Raw genomic sequence first — 20,795 nt, forward strand, 5'->3', positions numbered from 1 at the left:
AGGATGAGAATTTTGAAATCGAGGCGTTGTTTAGCTGGAAGCCAACGTAAGTCTGCGAGCACAGGGGTGATGGGTGAGTGGGACTTGGTGCGAGTGAGGACACAGGCAGCCGAGTTTTGGATCACCTCTAATTTACGTAGGGTAGAATGTGGGAGGCCAGCCAGGAATGCAGTGGAATAGTCAAGTCTTGAGGTAACAAAGGCACGGATGAGGGCTTCAGCAGTGGCTGAGCTGAGGCAAGGGCGGAGACGGGCGATGTTATGGAAGTGGAAATAGACGGTCTTAGTTATCCTGTGGATATGTGGTCGACAGCTAATTTCAGGGTCAAATATGACACCAATGTTGCGAACAGTCTGGTTCAGCCTCAGACAGGAGTTGGGGAGAGGTCAGTGTCTAGGGAATGGAGTTTGTGGCGGGGACCTAAAACAATGGCTGTGGTCTTTCCAATATTCAGTTGGAGAACATTTCTGCTCATCCAGATGTGGGACAAGCAGTCTGACAAATTTAGAGACCGTGAAGGGGTTGAGAGAAGTGGTAGTGAGGTAGAGCTGGGTGTCTCAGCGTACATGTGCAAACTCACACTGTTTCCGGATGATGTCGCCAAGGGGCAACATGTACATGAGAAATAGGAAGGGGCTAAGGATAGATCCTTGGGGGACACCAGAGGTAACGATGCGGGGGCGGGAAGAGAAGCCGTTGCAGGTGATTCTCGGGCTACAATTAGAGAGATAAGAATGGAACCAGGCGAGTGCAGTCCCTCCCACCCAGCTAGATGACAGTGGAGAGGTGTTGGAGAAGGATAGAGTGGGCAACAGTGTCAAAGGCAGCAAACAAGAAAAGAAGGACGAGGAGAGATAGTTTGCCTTTGTCACAGTCACAAAGGATGTCATTTGTGACTTTGATGAGAGGCGTTTCGGTACTGTGGCAGGCAGGGAAACTGGTTTGTAGGGATTCAAACATGGAATTGTGGGAAAAAGGGGCACGGATTTACATAGAAAGATATGCGCATTAATAAACTGGTTCTTTTCCAATTGAAGAAACATGAGTTGGAGGATAAAATTTTGATTTCGAACCATAAATGAAGTTGTGATGTACAATTTTAACATCGAACCAATGGTTATGAAAACATCCTTATCTTTCTGACAAAGATATATGGTTGGTCCAGATGCCAAATGTATAATGAGGGCCAGCAAACCAAGAGTTTTACATGTTAAAATGTAGAGAACACAAACCTGTCGGCTCACCTAAGTCTGAAGATAGATTGTTCTGAACCAGATTCAAACTCAGGTGGGAGTTCAAAATGAAAAGTTTGACTTTACAACAACCGTTCAATGTGGACTGTTCGAGGGAGGGTTCCAGTTCTCCCAGATTGCTTGGGAGTCTGCTGGAAAGTGGACTGGATCTGAGTGCTGTCGCTTGTAGTCCAGAAGATTTAGCACTTTTAATTTCCTGCCAAAGCAATGGCCACCCCAGCCACGCTAAGTATTCTTGTAGTCGCTGCAGAGAGTTTGGAACAATTACAAGTCCAGGATGGGTGGGGTGAGTGAGACTGGGGAATGGGAGTCAGGGATAGATGATCAGGGGGAGAGTTTAAGACTGGTGGTCAAGGTAATTGGGGCTCAAGTGGGGAGGAAGAAACTGAAGAATGGGGGGACGGTGAGATTGGGGCGAATGCAGGGGGTAGAGAGGTGGACTGGAGGATGGGGTGGGCATATGATCAGTATTTTCTACAGCGGTGTGGTGCCATGTGAAGAGCAGCCAGTAAAGGGGTTCCCTGTATATAATCTCTCATGGTCTACAGGGCTGTAGTAATAACCGCCCTCCTGTATGGATCGGAGGCATGGATGATGTACAGAAGACACACCCAAGTCGCTGGAGATATATCACCAACGATGTCTCCGCAAGATCCTGCAAATCTCCTGGGAGGACAGACGCACCAACATCAGTGTCCTCGCCCAGGCTAACAGCCCCAGCATTGAAGCACTGACCACTCTTTTCCTCAGGCGGCCGAAGGTGATGTTGAATCTCGCCATCAATGTCTGCTCTTGTTGATAAGAGGCTCTCGAGGTATGGGAAATGGTCCACGTTCTCCAGGGCCGTGCCGTGGATCTTGATGACTGAGGGGATTACTGGTGAAATCAAAGTTCCTCCCACCTCTGTTGTCCCCCCCCACCCCCACCCCGAGAATCACTACCCCCCCCCTTCGGTTTCCCTTCTTCGCCTGAACATGTGTGGCCTTCCGATTCACGGAACTTCTTGCACAACAGCTGCTGGCACAAAACCACAAGCAACGATTCTCAACTACAGGGGATCCAACCTTTATAAGGTAAATGCAGTAACATTTATAGATGTAAGGTGATCAAACTTCCAGGAATTTATCCAACCAGAGTTTGGCAGTCCTAGCTCAAGGCCCACAAACAGTACTAGCAGCACTGTCTAAGAGTGAGACTGCTGTTATTTGTAGAAAGGAGAAACCCACAAGCCTGTTACTTTGATTTCAGCACCAGCTATAACAGCCATATCCGATGCAGGATGTATAGAGGGGAATTTTAACCCCCCCAAAATGAGTGGGTTTTGGTCAGGTTAAAAGTAAAAAATCTGAATCCTGACTGCAACCCACCTCCAACTGCCCTCTTCCGGTTTTAACAGAGACAGGATGCGGGGTGGGGAGAGTGGGTTGGCAATTTAAATATTATAATGAAGTTGTATGCCTCATATTTAACCACCAATTAAAATGTAACCCTTATCGGCCGAGTTTTCCAGGCCTCGGGAAACCCGACAGCTAACGATAGCTGGATTCGTGAGGTAAGTGCCTTTCTTGGATTCAGTTTACCTGCTTCACCAACCCCCCGCGATCGGACGCTCCCTCCTACCCCCCACCCGTCCGATCTTCACCCGACTCTTCCAATCTCCACGAAGCCTCTGCTCTTCCCTCTGGCCTCTGATCTCCCCGACCTCCGATCTTGGCTCTGGCTTCCAATTTCCCTCCTGCTCGGAACCCAATCTTTCCATGGGCCTCTGATCTCTTTCCCTTGCCCCGCCCCCCCCCCCCCCCCTCCCTCCCAGTTCCGGATCCCGATCTGGCCTCTGATCTCTTCCCCACCGCCCCCAATCTGGCCTTTCCAATCTCTCCTTCCTCTCTGCTCCCTGGCCTGGTGCTGAAGGACTACCAACCCGACAGCCAGTTAGCGCCTCAATTTGGCTGGCTGTGGCCAGGAAACGGAGATGAAAAAATGCAAAATCAAGTTAAGTTTGGCAGCTCCTATGGGAAACCTGTTCTTCTTGATTACCTGACCTCAAAGCAGCATCCCGTGCTCTCTTCACGCCTCTGAGTCAATATCCAGGCCATAGATGTTGATCATTTTTGGAAAGAATGCTCTGATCAGCGGATGCTCTGGAGAGCCATACTGTTAAGTGCGAGCTTCCAAACATTAACTGCTACATCTGATTGAGTCTCAGGGCAATTGAGACGCCAAAGTTTACAAAAAGTTTGCAGAAAGTTGTAAGGTTGACAGCTTTGTCGTTTTCTTGAATCTTGCAACGTCTCTTTGTGACTAAGGCAACAAGGAGATAGACATAAAGAAACATGCCATCCCAATAGATGAGTAGACCATCACTGAGCTCCTACCTGGCTGCAAAGGGACTTGCGAAGTTCCCATTGTACTGATGTCTGATATACAGGCCTTTGAGGTGGGGCCAAGTCCCTTCCTTTTGAGTCACTATTTCTATCCATTCTTGTACTGTATTGTGGCTGCACTCTGAAATTCAAGGATCAGCATTGCAACTTAAACAGACTTCAACTTTGAGCAGAGCATTTACCTGGAGATGGACAGCTTTGGATCAATGGATCAATAATGTGAAAGTTATTTTTGTATGAGATTATATAAAGTGCAGTCACATCCAATTGCCAAAGGGTAATTACAAGTGCAGTTGCAAATGGACATCGAGCATCAATGAAGAGGATGTAAATGAGCAGAAATCCTGCAGAGGGACGAAGGTCAAAGATTCATCATGAAATTTAAAATGGAACCATAAAAATAGACATTTTTCTACAGCCAGCTTTGATTTACTTCTGCACTGTCTCAGCACATGACTCTTCCATTTCCTGCTGCCTTTGTGTGAACTGCCAATTGCATTTACTTTGACTTCAGTCCCATGCAGTTTCACACACTATTTTTAGCCTCAAATTCCCATTGCTTGTTAGCTGAGGAGAAAGGGGTTTCTGAATGTGATTCCATTATTGATTGTGCATTGCATGTGGGATGTATCACCGGAATGATACTGGAATTGTCTTTTTTTTTTAACTAAATACACATTGAATAGTATTTAACCCAATGTGAAGATGATGCATGCTATTCTGACTTAAAACCAGAGATTGCTTGTATCAATAACCCACAGTTACTGCTGTACAGCAGGAAATTTTTCATGTGCATGTGCGCACCTATTGCTGTGTAGTTTAGCACTAAAAATTAAATGAGCATTTTTACTCTGCCCCCAATTAATAATGTGCATTTAGTTGTATTGCAAGATGGATAGTTCAGTTACTGCCTGCGCTATTTTTGATGGGTGGGGGGGAGCAGAGGAATTGTTGAACACCATTGATTCCTTCCAATGCTGGTGTAATCTGCTCCTAATATTTAATGACCTCTCTAACTCTTCCCTCATCTTTGCCATCCTCAGGTGTCCGTACTTGGCTATTCATCTTTCCCCTGCAATTCCAGTGTTCGCAATTGTCCTCTTCATCTTTGTGATGGCCATGCTACTGCGCACCAGTTTCAGCGACCCTGGAGTGCTCCCACGTGCTGAACCAGACGAGGCTGCATTTGTGGAGATGGAAATAGGTAGGAAAGAAGATACCTAAATTTTGATTTGTAATCATTACTTATTTCAATATTTTCATTACAAAGGCGAAAAATAATTTTCAGAGATTAAAGTTAACCTTCAGTTCATAGTTTTCCAGACTAGTTTAGCATATTGAGTGTTTTCCAGCCTCCTCTAGTTTCAGCCAGTAGAAGTGAGTCCACAGTCCATTTTAAGTTGCACTTTGGCACTATGTTGGCATGCTCAAAGAGGAGGCATGAGGCTTTTTTGTGTGGGATTAAAGAGGCTAGAATGCTGTTGCAGTTTTATAGTAACAACTCCACATTGCCCCTTACCTATGTTAATACATGCTAGAATTCATTCAGATTGCATCTTTTCTTGCTGAGTACAATCCATATACTTGTAAAACTAGTATAAAGAATTGATGTAGAGTTCTGTTTGTATTTGTGTGACTTTATATGTGCTGTACTAGGTATATAACTGCATCAGGCAACTTTAAATTAATGAAGATTTGGAGCTGATTATTCAGCAGAATTACATCGGATATACGGCACAGAAACAGGCCATTCGGCCCAACCAGTTCATGCTAGCGTTTATGTTCCACTCGAGCCTCCTCCCGTCTTTCCCCATCTAAATCTATCAGCATGACCCCCTATTCCCTTCTCCCTCATATGCTTGTCTAACCTCCCCTTAAATGTATCGATATTATTCGCTTCAACCACTCCCTGTGGTAACAAGTTCCACATTCTCACCACTCTTTGGGTAAAGAAGTTTTTTCTGAATTCCCTATTGGATTTCTTGGTGACTATCTTATATTGATGGCCTCTAGTTACTCTCTTCCCCACAAGTGAAAACATTCTGTCTGTAATCACTCTATCCAGAAAGATCCAACAGACAGGCTTGTCTATGGTTACCAAGTGTACAATTCATTAATTTAATTCAAAAGTATGTGAAGGTGTTGCTGTGTTTTAATTTCTTGTATGCTATGGCATAGATGGGGGCAAGAAGGGATGAACTCTATACGTCCTCAAAAAATTGAATGCAGGCACTTAAACTACCATGTGGGACATTTTAATTGTTTGGCATTGACCTATGCTCCATCTGTAGTTTTGTTTACATGAATTGAACATGACTCAGACAATGCAAATTAAGCATTAATTAACCCTAACTGTAAAATCAAAAGTCTGAGCTGTTTGAAAGATATTGAAATGAATTGTGACAAATAGAAGCATAAATGAACTGCTCCAATGACTTAGTAAATGCACTATGCGGTGTGGTACCTCGTCATGCAAATCGGGAAATAAAGCAAACATAAACTTGCATTTATATCAAAGGTCCAAAGTTTACTTCCACGTTTGTGCTGAGTTAGTGGACCTCGGCTGAAGTGATAACTGGGTTGCTACAATTTAGCCTTTGTGCCCATCAGATAAAGGAGGAGAAAGTTGACCAGAGTTTTCACTCCTGATCATAGTTCAGTTACCCCACTGGAAAGTGTGGATTTCAGGTGAGGATAGGATCAAACCCCATGTTTGAATTATTAAAATTTAAAATACAAATAGCAACATGCAACTTAACCAATGATCAAGTGGGTAAAGGCACAGTCTGTTAGATAGCACAATAGCAAAATACTGTGGATGCTGGAAATCTGAAATTAAAAAAAAAAGAAAATCTGGAAATACTCAGCAGGTCAGGTCCGCATCTGTGGAGCGAGAAACTGTGTTAACGTTCCTGAACGATGACCCTTCGTAAGAACCGGAAAAAGTTCGAGATGTAACAGATTTTTAAGCAACTGTAGGGGCAGGGAAGGGGGAGGGAGGAAAGAACAAAAGGCAAGGTCTGTGAATGGGGTTGAAGGCGGGAGAGATTAAAAGGCAAAAGGGATGATGGTGCAAGGCAAAATGAGATGGTAATGGGACAAGTTAAGAAACAAAAGATGAGTCTAGATGAGGTGTAAATGCAAATTGCAGAATCATCAATAGCTGCCAGGTGGGGGAAAAAGGGGCATCGGTAATGTTGAACTCGATGTTGAGTCCAGAAGGCTGTAAAGTGGCCAATCTAAAGATGAGGTGCTGTTCCTCGAGCTTGCATTGAACTTCGTTGGAATAGTGCAAGAAGCCGAGAACAGAGTGGGAGTGGAGCAGAGAATTAAAGTGACAGAGGAGCGGAAGCTCGGGTCACATTTACGGACTGAACAGAGGTGTTCCGCAAAGCATTTGGTCTTCCCAATGTAGAGGAGATTGCATTGTGAGCAGCGAATGCAGTATACTAAGTTGCAAGAAGTACAAGTAAATTGCTGTTTCACCTGGAAGGGGATGAAGCTCAGGCCTTTGCTGAGGACTGATCGTTCGGGGTCAGAGAGGGGAAGGTCAGAGGGGATAGTGAAAACATGGCAGGGGGTGAGAGTTGAAGAAGGGATGGATTCTGAGGGAAGTGGGGGGAGTGTTCAGGGCTCCAAACACCCCTTTCAGGTGACACAGCGATTTACTTGTACAGGTTGAACCTCCCTTATCCGGAACCCTCAGGACCTGGCCTGTTCTGGATAAGGGATTTTTCAGGATGAGGGGTGGTCAAGTTAAATTGGATGGTATAGGTACTGAGCAAGGGGATATCGGGCTGGCTGGCTTGGGGCTGGGAGTGCGGCAGAAAGATCATGGGGGGGGTAGTCAATCGCGGGGTCAGGCCAGTGATTGCGGGAGTCGGCAGCGAGGAAGGACTTCAATTTGTTCATGTCGGAGTTCTGCACATGCGCCACCCGGTGGCCGAGAATGGTTCTGGACGAGGGGTGGTCTGGATAAGGGAGTTCTGGATAAGGGAGCTTCAACCTGTACTTGCAGTTTAGTATACTGTATTCGCTGCTCACGATGCGGTCTCCTCTACATTGGGAAGAACAAACGCAGTTTGGGTGACCACTTTGTAGAACATCTCCATTTAGTCCATAAACGTGACCCCGAAGCACCTGTCGCTTTAATTCTCCGCTCCACTCCCACTCTGATCTCTCCAACCTCGTCCTCTTGCACTATTCCAATGAAGCTCGAGGAACAGATGACAAAACTTGGAAATATAATGAACAGTGAAGAGAATAGTGATAGACTTCAAAGAGACATAGACAGACTGGTGGAATGGGCGGACATGTGGCAGATGAAATTAGGAACTTTACAGCCTTCTAGAATCATAGAATGGTTACAGCACAGGAGGAGGCCATTTGGACCGATGAGCATGTGCCAGCTAGTTCCACACCCTCGCTCTTTCCCCATAGCCCTTCAAATTTTTTTCCTTCAGGTACTTATCCAAATCTCTTATGAAAGCCACAATTGAATCTGCTGTCATCACCCTTTCAGGCAGTGAATTCCAAATCTTAACCACTCGCTGTGTAAAACAGTTTTCCCTCATGTCACAATTGGTTCTTCTGCCAATCACTTTAAATCTGTGTCCTCTGGTTCTCGACCTTTCTGCCAATGGGAACAGTTTCTCTCTATCTACTCTGTCCAGACCCCTCATCATTTTCAACACCTCTATAAAATCTCCACTCAACCTTCTCTGCTCTAAGGAGAACAACCCCAGCTTCTCCAGTCTATCCACATAATTGAAGTGCCTCATCCCTGGAACCATTCTCGTAAATCTTTGCTGAACCCTCTCTAAGGCTTTCACATCCTTCCAGAATTTTACACGATACTCCAGTTGAGGCCGAACCAGTGTTTTATAACTCCCTTGCTTTTGTACTCTATGGGCTGAACTTTCGGTTCTGCTCATTTTGGGGCAGTAATGGCAGCAGGTTGGTAAGGTTTGTGCCCGGGAACAGTTTGCGCCTTAGTCAGCAAAATGAATCGGCTGGGCCCTGAGTGTGGGGCAGAGCACTAAAATAGGCGCTACGCACCTCCCTTCGGGTGCTAGGCCGGCTGATCAAGCACAAATCCCAAGCCAAACAGCCGGCCTCAGCGCTCGAAGAGACACCTGAAAAAAACGCCCAAAACATACCCAATAAATATCATCATCATAGGCAGTCCCTCGGAATCGAGGAAGACTTGCTTCCACTCCTGAAGTGAGTTCTTTGGTGGCTGAACAGTCCAATACGAGAGCCACAGACTCTTGTCACAAATGGGACAGGTAGTCATTGAGGGAAAGGGTGGGTGGGACTGGTTTGCCGCACACTCATTCCGCTGTCTGCGCTTGATTTCTGCATACTCTCGGCATTGAGACGCGAGGTGTTCAGCGCCCTCTCGGATGCACTTCCTCCACTTAGGGCGGTCTTGGGCCAGGGACCCCCAGGTGTCAGTGGGGATGTTGCATTTTATCAGGGAGGCTTTGAGGGTGTCCTTGTAGCATTTCCGCTGCCCACCTTTGGCTCATTTGCCGTGAAGGAGTTCCGAGTAGAGCACTTGCTTTGGGAGTCTCGTGTCTGGTATGCGGACTATGTGGCCTGCCCAGCGGAGCTGGTCGAGTGTGGTCAGTGCTTCAATGCTGGGGATGTTAGCCTGATCGAGAACACTGATGTTGGTGCGCCTGTCCTCCTAGGGGATTTGTAGAATTTTGCGGAGACATCGCTGGTGATATTTCTCCAGCGACTTTAGATGTCTACTGTACATAGTCGATGTCTCTGAGCCATACAGGAGGGCGGGTATCACTACAGCCCTGTAGACCATGAGTTTGGTGACAGTTTTGAGGGCCGGGTCTTCAAACACTATCTTCCTCAGGCGGCCGAAGGCTGCACTGGCGCACTGGAGGCGGTGTTGGATCTCGTCGTCGATGCCTGCTCTTGTTGATAGGAAGCTCCCGAGATATGGGAAGTGGTCCACGTTGTCCAGGACCGCGCCGTAGATCTTGATGATTGGGGGGACAGTACTGTGTGGTGAGGACAGGCTGGTGGACACCTTTGTCTTACGGATGTTTAGCGTAAGGCCCTTGCTTTCGTACGCCTCAGTAAATACGTCGACTATGTCCTGGAGTTCAGCCTCTGTATGTGCGCAGACACAGGCGTCGTCCACGTACTGTAGCTCGACGACAGAGGTTGGGGTGGTCTTGGACCTGGCCTGGAGACAGCGAAGGTTAAACAGGTTCCCACTGGTTCTGTAGTTTAGTTCCACTCCAGCGGGGAGCTTGTTGACTGTGAGATGGAGCATGACAGCGAGGAAGATTGAGAAGAGGGTTGGAGCGATGACACAGCCCTGTTTGAACCCGGTCCGGATGTGGATTGTGTCTGTAATGGATCCGTTGGTAAGGATCACGGCCTGCATGTCGTTGTGGAGCAGGCGGAGGATGGTGACGAACTTTTGGAGGCATTCGAAACGGCGGAGGACGCGAGAGGATTTGAGTACAGGGGCAGGGAGGTGTTGCTACAGTTGTACAGGGCCTTGGTGAGGCCACACCTGGAGTATTGTGTACAATTTTGGTCTCCTAACTTGAGGAAGGACATTCTTGCTATTGAGGGAGTGCAGCGAAGATTCACCAGACTGATTCCCGGGATGGTGGGACTGACCTATCAAGAAAGACTGGATCAACTGGGCTTGTATTCACTGGAGTTCAGAAGAATGAGAGGGGACCTCATAGAAACGTTTAAAATTCTGACGGGTTTAGACAGGTTGGATGCAGGAAGAATGTTCCCAATGTTGGGGAAGTCCAGAACCAGGGGTCACAGTCTAAGGATAAGGGCTAAGCCATTTAGGACCGAGATGAGGAGAAACTTCTTCACCCAGAGAGTGGTGAACCTGTGGAATTCTCTACCACAGAAAGTGGTTGGGGCCAATTCACTAAATATATTCAAAAGGGAGTTAGATGAAGTACTTACTACTAGGGGGATCAAGGGGTATGGCGAGAAAGCAGGAATGGGGTACTGAAGTTTCATGTTCAGCCATGAACTCATTGAATGGCGGTGCAGGCTAGAAGGGCTGAATGGCCTGCTCCTGCAACTATTTTCTATGTTTCTATAGACCCTCGCGGTTGACAATGCCAAAGGCCTTTGTAAGGTCGAAGTAGGCCATTTATAAGGGCAAGCGCTGTTCCCTGCATTTTTCCTGTCGTTTTCGTGCTGCAAAAATCATGTCCGTTTTGCTCCATGGGGACAAATTCCGCACTGTGACTCCGGGAGGAGCTCCTCGGCCACAGGGAGAAGACGGTTGAGGAGGACTCTAGCGACGACGTTCCCAGTGGCTGATAGCAGGGAGATTCCTCTGTAGTTGCTGCAGTCGGACTTGTCCCCTTTTTTAAAGATGGCCACGATTACTGCATCTCTGAGATTCCCCCGGCATGCTCTCCTCCCTTCAGGTGAGAGAGATGAGTGCCACCAGATCATAAATTGCAAAAAAACCCATGACACTTACCTGAGGTTGACATTACTCACCTCACTGCGGTCACTATAGCTCAGACCGCCAGCTTTCACAGGCAGTCCCAGCAGGGCGCTATGGATCAGACGGCAGCCAAAAATCCAGCCGATGTGGTAACCAGGGGTATTGTATACCAGCTCGCCTCTTCCGGGCGGTAATGCTCCGTGCCCTGTGTAAACCGGCCCCGATAGTCCCAGTGGGCCGCTGGAAGCTGGCTGCCTGCCCGGAAGTGCTTACTGCTGCCATTGCTGCCCCTCTGGGACACTAACAAAGGTGGCTGAACACCGAAAATCCAGCCTAGTGACTCTGTTGATGAAGCCCAGGACCTCCAGTGCTTTTGTAGGATCCGTTCCTCTCCCCCCAACGTTAAAGATTGGACTATTAAATATAAAAAATCCAGAACTGCATTACAGCCCGCAAAAAGAGCTGGGCAGCAAAGGGTTAATTCAAACATTGCAGTGAAACCATGAGGACTGGAAGGGCATCATCAGAGACAATGCTGCAGGCTACCTGCCATTTGGTCTAATCAACAGCAGAAGGGAGACATTCACACACTCACTGGTCCCTGATGACTGGGGGGCAGTGCTGTGTCCCGGGAGGACAGACACACCAACATTAGCGTCCTTGACCAGGCCAACATCCCCAGCATTGAAGCACTGACCACACTTGATCAACTCCGCTGGGCAGGCCACATTGTCCGCATGCCAGACACGAGACTCCCAAAGCGAGCGCTCTACTCGGAACTCCTTCACGGTAAACGAGCCAAAGGTGGGCAGAGGAAACGTTACAGGGACACCCTCAGTCCAATATGAGAACCACAGTCCCTGTCACAGGTGGGACAGACAGTCGTTGAGGGAAAGGGAGGGTGGGACAAGTTTGCCGTACGCTCTTTCCGCTGCCTGCGCTTGATTTCTGCACGCTCTCGGCGACGAGACTCGAGGTGCTCAGCGCCCTCCCGGATGCACTTCCTCCACTTAGGGCGGTCTTTGGCCAGGGACTCCCAGATGTCAGTGGGGATGTCGCACTTTTATCAGGGAGGCTTTGAGGATGTCCTTGTAACGTTTCTTCTGCCTACCTTTGGCTCGTTTGCCATGAAGGAGTTCCGAGTAGAATGTTTGTTTTATATGTAACAGTCAAATCGCGGATGGGTTAACTGTGTCAAGTTGTGACCCTTTCGTCGAGGTTTGTATTTTGGGGTTTGTTCGTCCAATATAAATCGTAGGGATTTATACTGGGGAGGTAATTGTGTGTATGTTCAATAAACGAACAAATCTTGGTTGAGCCGAAGCCCTGTGCCGTGTGTATTTTGTTCTTATAAATCCTAAAGTCAAAGAACTGTGTGTAATAGGGGATTCGGTTTAGATGTTGGGGGAGTCCAGAACCAGGGGTCACAGTCTAAGGATAAGGGGTAGGCCATTTAGGACCGAGATGAGGAGAAACTTCTTCACTCAGAGAGTGGTTAACCTGTGGAATTCTCTTCCGCAGAGAGTTGTTAATGCCAGTTCGTTAGATATATTCAAGAGGGAGTTGGATATGGCCCTTACGGCTAATGGGATCAAGGGGTATGGAGAGAAAGCAGGAAAGGGGTACTGAGGGAATGATCAGCCATGATCATATTGAATGGTGGTGCAGGCTCGAAGAGCTGAGTGGCCTACTCCTGCACCTATTTTCTATGTTTCTATGAAACCCGTACACTTTTTTAACCACTTTCTCAACGTGTCCTGCCATCTTCAACGATTTGTGTATACCCCCAGGTCTCTCTGTTCATGCACCCACTTTAGAATTGTACCCTTTAGTTTATATTGCCTCTCCTCATTCTTCCTACCAAAATGTATCACTTTGCACGATTCTATTAATTCCATCCCACCAGACTGTCTGTCTCTTTAAAGTCTATCGCTATCCTCTTCACTGTTCATTATACGTCCAAGTTTTGTGTCATCTGCAAATTTTGAAATTGTACCCTGTACACCCAAATCTAAGGGCTAGATTTTACACTTTTTTTGCATGCATAACGCCCACTTAACATCCATTTTACCACTGAAATGACATAACGCCAGACGTCGCCCAGTTAACCACAAAATGTATTCAACCAGCATTGTAACCCATGTATAAACTGACCTAAGTTGTACACCGTGAGAACACTGACCACTAGGTGGGAGACACTCCTAACCTGGACCTTCAGGTATAAAAGGGGAAGCTCCACCCACCTTCATCACTTGAGTGCTAAGGAATAAAGGGCAGGTCACAGACTGACCTCTCAAGCATGGGTCTTGTGTGCATTTATACTGTGTAGTAAGGACGTATCAATGGCGACAAGAAACTGGGATTTAAACCACGCGAGCATGGCCACTAGCAGAACAGACGAGAGGTACTGTGTTAAGGAATGGTTGGGACAGAGATTGAACATTGTTAAAGCAGCACACAGTTCTCCAGGCAGACAAGAGCAGTCAGGCATGCCCCAACATGTAGTCAAACCCAGAGGGGGAGTTCGACAGAGACAATGGCAAGCTGAACTGCGATTCACGCCATTGCAAGGGACAATGCGGCCAGTAATGTGGCCATCAATACCTGTTAATGCTGCACTCAAGGACAATAACAGGGGCAGTCAGGGACGATCGACTGGCAAGGGACCTTTTGTTTCAAACCGCAACTCATGCTGGAGGCGTGGAGGCAAACACTCAGCCGGAGTTTGCAGAGATGAGCAAAATACCTGCAGAAATTGCAGAAATGGACACTGGGGGAAATCGCTGGAAGCTGAAGTTCAGCGAGTTCATGTGGAGCACGTATACAGTTCATACACCAGGACGCCACCGATAATGATGAAAGTGCTCCTCAATGGCATCCCAATATCAATGGAGTTAGACACGGGGGCCAGCCAGTCCCTGATGGGTATCAAACAGTTCGAAAAGTTGTGGGCATCCAAGGCCAGGAGGCCAAAATTATCGCCAATTGACGCATAGCTACGGACTTGCACAAAGCAGATCATTCCGGTGCTAGGCAGCGCCACGGTAGTCGTGACCCACAAAGATTCGGAGAACAGGTTGCCACTCTGGATTGTCCCAGGGGACGGTCCCGCACTGCTGGGGAGGAGTTGGCTTGCTGTCATGAACTGGAAATGGGGCGATGTCAATGCAATTTCCTCTGTGGAGCGAGTATCATGCTCACAGATCCTGGACAAATTTGACTCATTATTTCAACCCGGCATTGGCACTTTCATGGGGGCCAAGGTAGTGATTCACATAAACCCGGACGCCAGACCAGTACACCACAAGGCCAGAGCGGAGCCGTATGTGATGCGGGAAAAGATAGAAGGCGAATTGGACCGCCTGTTGAGGGAAGTCATCATCTCGCCAGTCGAATTCAGTGACTGGGTGAGCCCGATTGTGCCGGTGCTCAAGGCGGATGGGTCGGTCAGGATATGTGCGATTACAAGGCCACCATCAATCGGGTGTCACTCCAAGACCAGTACCCGCTACCGAGAGCGGAGGACCTCTTTGCGACGCTATCCAGTGGCAAACTTTTTTCAAAATTGGACCTGACCTCAGCTTACATGACCCAGGAGCTGGCGAGTGAGTCGAAGAAGCTGACCACCATCACGACACACAAGGGGTTGTTTGAGTATAACAGATGTCCGTTCGGGATTCGCTCGGCCGCCGCGATCTTCCAACGAAATATGGAAAGCCTCAAGTCGATTCCAGGGACGGTGGTTTTTCAGGACGACATCCTCATTACGGGTTATGATACTGAAGAACACCTCCACAACCACAAGACTGGACCGGGTAGGTCTGCGACTGAAAAAGGTGAAAAAGGTGAAGTGCGTCTTCCTAGCTCCAGAGGTAGAATCCCTGGGGATGAGGGTAGCAGCAGACAGGATCAGCCCTACTGCATCCAAGACGGAAGCGATCCAGAGAGCACCCAGACCCCGTAACACGACGGAGCTGCGTTCGTTCCTGGGGCTCCTGAACTATTTTGGTAACTTTCTTCCCAAATTGAGCACGCTGCTAGAGCCGCTACATGTGCTCCTACGCAAAGGTCGCGAATGGGTCTGGGGGGACAGCCAGGAAACGGCTTTTAATAGAGCACGCAATTTGTTATGTTCCAACAATCTGTTAACGCTATATGACCCATGTAAGAAACTTGTGTTAACGTGCGATGCGTCGTCCTATGGTGTCGGGTGTGTGTTGCAGCATGTGAATGCCGAGGGTCAGTTACAGCCGGTAGCTTATGGCTCCAGGAGTCTGTCCCAGGCAGAAAGGGGCTACGGGATGGTAGAAAAGGAGGCGCTCGCATGTGTATATGCGGTAAAGAAAATGCACCAGTACCTGCTTGGCAGGAAATTTGAGCTGGAGACAGATCACAAACCCCTAACGTCCCTTTTGGCCGACAACAAGGCTATAAATGCAAACGCATCGGCCCGCATACAGAGGTGGGCACTCACGTTAGCCGCCTATGACTACACAATTCGGCACAGACCGGGCACCGAAAACTGCGCCGATGCACTCAGCAGGCTCCTACTAGCCACCACTGAGGGGGCTACCGAGCATGGTGCTGAGATGGTCATGGCTGTTGAAGCTTTCGGAAGCGAAGGCTGTCACGGGTGAGCCTGTCAGATTAAAGTCTGGACAAATAGAGACCCGCTATTGTCTCTAGTCAAGAAATGTGTCCTGAATGGGGACTGGGCAGCCACGTACAGGGCATGTCCTGAGAAATTTAAACCATTTCACAGGCGCAAGGATGAACTCTCGATTCAGGCCGATTGCCTACTGTGGGGAAACCGCGTAGTCATGCCCCGGACAGGCAGAGAGGTGTTCATCAGAGAACTCCACAATGGGCACCCAGGCATTGTCACGATGAAGGCAATTGCCAGGTCACACATTTGGTGGCCAGGGATAGACGCAGATCTGGAACTTTGTGTTCGCAGGTGCAACACGTGTGCCCAGCTGGGCCATGCGCCCAGGGAATCCCCCCTTAGCCCATGGCCTGCCAAGCCAAGCCTTGGTCACGCATCCATGTGGACTACCCTGGTCCTTTCATGGGGAAAATGTTTTTGGTTGTAGTAGACGCCTACTCCAAATGGATCGAGTGTGACATTTTAAATTCAAGCACATCCTCTGCCACGGTAGAAAGTCTACGGGCAATGTTCGCCGCCCACGGTCTACCGGACATCTTGGTCAGTGACAATGGCCCGTGCTTCACAAGCAACTGAATTCCAGGACTTCATGGCAGGCAATGGAATTAACCATGTTAGAACGGCACCGTTCAAGCCGGCCTCAAACGGCCAGGCAGAACGAGCAGTGCAGATAATCAAACAGGGGATGCTCAGAATCCAAGGGGGTTCCCTACAAACCCGCTTATCCCGCCTCCTGTTGGCCAATAGATCCCGACCACACTCGCTCACAGGGGTTCCATCCGCAGAGCTACTAATGAAAAGGACGCTCAAAACCCGATTATCCCTTATACACCCCACCATGAAAGAAATTGTCGAGAGCAGGCGCCAGTCACAATATGACTACCATGACAGGAATGCGAGGGCGCGATGTATTGATGTAAATGATCCTGTTTTTGTCCTCAACTACGCTGCAGGGCCCAAATGGCTCGCAGGCACTGTGATTGCCAAAGAGAGAAATAGGATTCTGGTAGTTAAACTTACCAATGGACAAATCTGCCGCAAACACGTGGATCAAACAAAAAGGAGGTTCAGCAACCCCATAGAAGAAGCAGAGGAAGAACACGATGTAGAGTTCACTCCACCACAGGTGACCGAACACCGGAACCAAAGGGAGGAGAGCCCAGTCACTGTGGGCAGTCCGGACAGGCCTGAGGCACCGCAAACAGCAGACACTCAGGCCAGCACCCAACAACCGGAGCCCCAACTCAGGCGCTCTACAAGGGAGCGTAAACCACCAGAGAGACTTAACCTGTGATCCCAATAAGACTTTGGGGGGGGAGGTGATGTCATGTATTCAACTGTCATTGTAACCCATGTATAATCTGACCTAAGTTGTACACCGTGAGAACACTGACCACTAGGTGGGAGACACTCCTAACCTGGACCTTCAGGTATAAAAGGGGAAGCTCCACCCACCTTCATCACTTGAGTGCTAAGGAATAAAGGACAGGTCACAGACTGACCTTCTCTCAAGCATGGGCCTCGTGTGTATTTATACTGTGTAGTAAGGACCTATCAGAAACTGACGCCCATTTTTCGGACAGTTATCGCCAAGCGTTACTTTCTCCACGTGCGTAACGACAGGAAAAAGTAATACCTCCCGCCCACTTTTTTTGGGCAGAGTCATCAGAGTGGGCGAAACCAACGGCTATAATATCGCCAGCGTTACTTTCGCATATAATTAACGGCGAGATTCAATAATACTGACCGCCCACTTTTTTTGTCGTAAAGAACGCATTTGCCGAAACTAACGCCCAGGAGATCGCCCAGCGTCACTTTCACCACCTCGCACACATCTCGCCCACAATATCGCTCACCCAAAAAAACGCCCGGAAAAAGTGGAACTGTTCTGAACTAAAGCCAGTGGTGTGGCTGCCATTTCTCGTATCGCAGGTCGCTTCATTCAAAAGGCTGCTTCAACTACGGGGGAGTTTGCATTGACTCTGGAGTTCTTCTCAGGTGAAGTGAACATCTCAACAGACATATTTTCAGACTCTGGACTGTTGGGGGTTTACTCTAAGTGTATTTTAGTGTGGAAATTATTGCTTCTGATCAATCGCTATTATACTTTCATTGCAATGGGGCCAGCCATTTCTCAGCCTGCATCGATTAATACACAGATGCTGCAGAGTGCAGATGCCTCAATGTATGATGCACATCATTATGTCTCCAATCTAAGATGTGCAAGAATGAGGAGAAGGTCCAGACCATACATACCCCACACTTACAGGGGGACGAGGTCTTACCTCGACGTGTCCGAGCACACCTGCCTTCGGAGACTGCGCTTCCACAAGGTGGTGATCAATGAAATATGTGAGCTCATCAGGCCACATATGCAGCCTGCCATCAGGACATCAATGTCGGTCAAGGTCGAGGTCAAGGTCACCACGGCACTGTCTTTCTACGCGTCCAGTTCCTTTCGGGTCTCTGCGGTCGAGATTTCCCCTCTGTCTCACCATGCCACCCATCGCAGCATTAGACAGATTAAGGAGGCCCTGTACACGTATAGGATGGACTTTATCAGCTTCCCCATGACCACGGAGGCTCAGACTGACAGGGCTGGAGCATTCTACCACATTGCTAAGTTCCCCAGGCTGCAGGGAGCTATACAGTGCACTCACATTGCATGCGGGCACCTTCCCAGGACCCGGAGCTTTTTCGTAACAGAAAAGGACTTCATCCCTGAAGGTCCAACTAGTTGTCGACCACAACCAGATCATAATGGCAGTGAATGCCAAATGTCCGGGAAGCTTCGATGAAGCGCACATCCTGCATGAGAGCGCTGCCTCTGATATGTTTAAGAGTCAGCCACAAGGACAATGCTGGATGTTTGGTGACAACCGATATGGCCTAGCCACCTGACTGATGACCTCACTGCATGACACCCACACCGAGACCGAGAAGCGATACAACCAGAGCCACAGAGACACACGCAATGTGGTCCAGAAAACATTAACTGTGCTTAAGCAGCGCTTCAGATGCCTGGACCACTCAGGAGGGGAGCTACAATACAACCCTGAGCAAGGAGCTAAATTCATGGTCGTGTGCTCCATGCTGTACAACCTGGCTATCAGGAAGGGACAAAAATTGCCAGATGTTCCACCTCGGGAGAGAGAGGAAAAGGAGGACGAGGGGCTGGATGCTGACCTAGGGCCAGACAATCAGGCTGGCTATGCAACCATACCCACGTCCCCTCCAGACCACAGGAAAGGGCCTGTGGTGGCTACACAGCTGCAAGACTCTTGCGTCAGGAGTTGATAACTGAACGAATATCCTGAAAGAATGTTGCTGTGAGTGACAACGCTGACACACTGCTGTGTGTGTGCAGCTCAAACATCAATGGTGGCCATCACCTTGGTGCCAGTTTAAGTTGGTTGAAGTTAAGTTTTATTTAACCTTTTCATGGTAAGGAATCACCAGTGTGTAGCCGTCCAGCTATCTGAGACAATGCGCAAAAAGGTTATGTTGAATAAAAACTTTTTTATATTAACATTGGTCTGAAATCATAAGCATCATGGCCAAAAACACCCCACACCCGACTTTTTCAACCATTGACATCAATCAAATGGTCAACATGTCCAGCAACTCAGAATACAAAAGCAAAGCAGGAGCGTGGCCCCTCCCCCATACATTACAACAAATTGCATTCACCCAGATGGAGATGTAACACAGCCATCACCTGCGGACATGCACCTCACCTTCCTTCCCCCCTTCCCTTCTCCCCACCTCTACCCCTTCCCCTTCCCCTTCCCCGCCTCGCTCCATGCCGCTTGGCCGAAGAGCTCCTCAGGCGGTGCCTCATTGGGGGGGATGAAGGCAGATACGGTGGTTGCACAGGTATGGGAGCGGGGGGTGCCGAGGGGGGAACATTCTCTGATGCAGAAGCAGGATCTTGGTCCTGCCTCTCATCTGCCATTCGCAGTAGTGGTGCAGAACCTAGGGGTGGAGTGCCGCGCTCCGGGACCACTGGGAGGCCTGTGCCAGCAGTGTTCCTGGCTATCGCCTCCAGGGCATCCGTCACCTGTGGAACGTACTCAGTCATGGGGGCCAGCTGTTAGGATATGTTCCCCAATGCATCGAGGATCTGGTCACCAATGTCTACAGTCCTCCTGGACAACTGTACCATCTCTCCGCTCTCATGTGGCGCTCGTGGACCAGATCCGCCGTGTCCACGAGGCCTCCGCGGGGTTGGCACCATCCTGGAGACAAATGGGGTGCCCTGTGGTGAGGTGCTTGGGGCCGGTACCTCCAGAGTGGGGGCGGGAATGACCGGAGGAGCACTCGATGGCCTTGGGGTGGAATGGCTTCTGGAGCGTGGCGATGCAGGTTCCTCGAAGTCCGCGCTCTCATCCGCAGAGAACAGACCCAGCGGATTGACGGGCGAGAATCGGAGCTCCTCAGCACCAGACGTAGGATTGACCAGCGAGTCCTGCCCCACGCCCCCACCTTCTGGTCTCTCTGGCCTTGCCTGGGGCAGCGCTGCTGGCTGAGCTCCAAAACACAAATGAGGTTATTAGAGGAGAAGGGGGTGCTCGGGTGACAAGGTGAGTCCAGCGCTGCACACAGCATATGCACGACAAAAGTACCAACGCTATCAAAATCATCGCAGACATCACATTTCATGACCATCAACACATTCTGCATTGCAATGATTTTCATTAGGCCAGCATTATTTATAGGACAATTTTAGAAATCATCTATCATATGTTTGTTCGGATATGAGTGGGTGTGGCGTCTATTGACTTTACTCACGTCGCATCACTTCAGGGTCTGCAGATAGTTGCGTGGTCGTCCGGTGGTGTTTCCCCACGAGTGTGAGCACCCACTACTCCATGTCAGTGATGTCACTGATGACTGGTGGCCCCCCACACGTTCGCCTCTGCACCTCATTGTCGATAGCTTCTTCTGTAACAGATAACAGGACGACATGGCATGAGATCATTGCGTGATATCATTGCTCGGTACTGTCACAGAGACTGATACACACA

The 20,795-nt window shown here is 48.8% G+C and overlaps 1 protein-coding gene across 1 annotated transcript in view; it reads left to right on the forward strand.

Annotated features, from left to right (window-relative positions):
- Window positions 1-20,795, forward strand: part of zdhhc9 (zinc finger DHHC-type palmitoyltransferase 9) — a 125,730-nt gene that overhangs the window by 64,460 nt on the left and 40,475 nt on the right. The window contains exon 2 of the mRNA XM_070881965.1: window positions 4,681-4,841. Coding sequence (XP_070738066.1) covers window positions 4,681-4,841 — 161 coding nt within the window. The remainder of the gene's footprint in view (window positions 1-4,680; window positions 4,842-20,795) is intronic.

Source organism: Pristiophorus japonicus, chromosome 6 (assembly GCF_044704955.1).
Source record: "Pristiophorus japonicus isolate sPriJap1 chromosome 6, sPriJap1.hap1, whole genome shotgun sequence".
Lineage (NCBI taxonomy): Eukaryota > Metazoa > Chordata > Chondrichthyes > Pristiophoridae > Pristiophorus > Pristiophorus japonicus.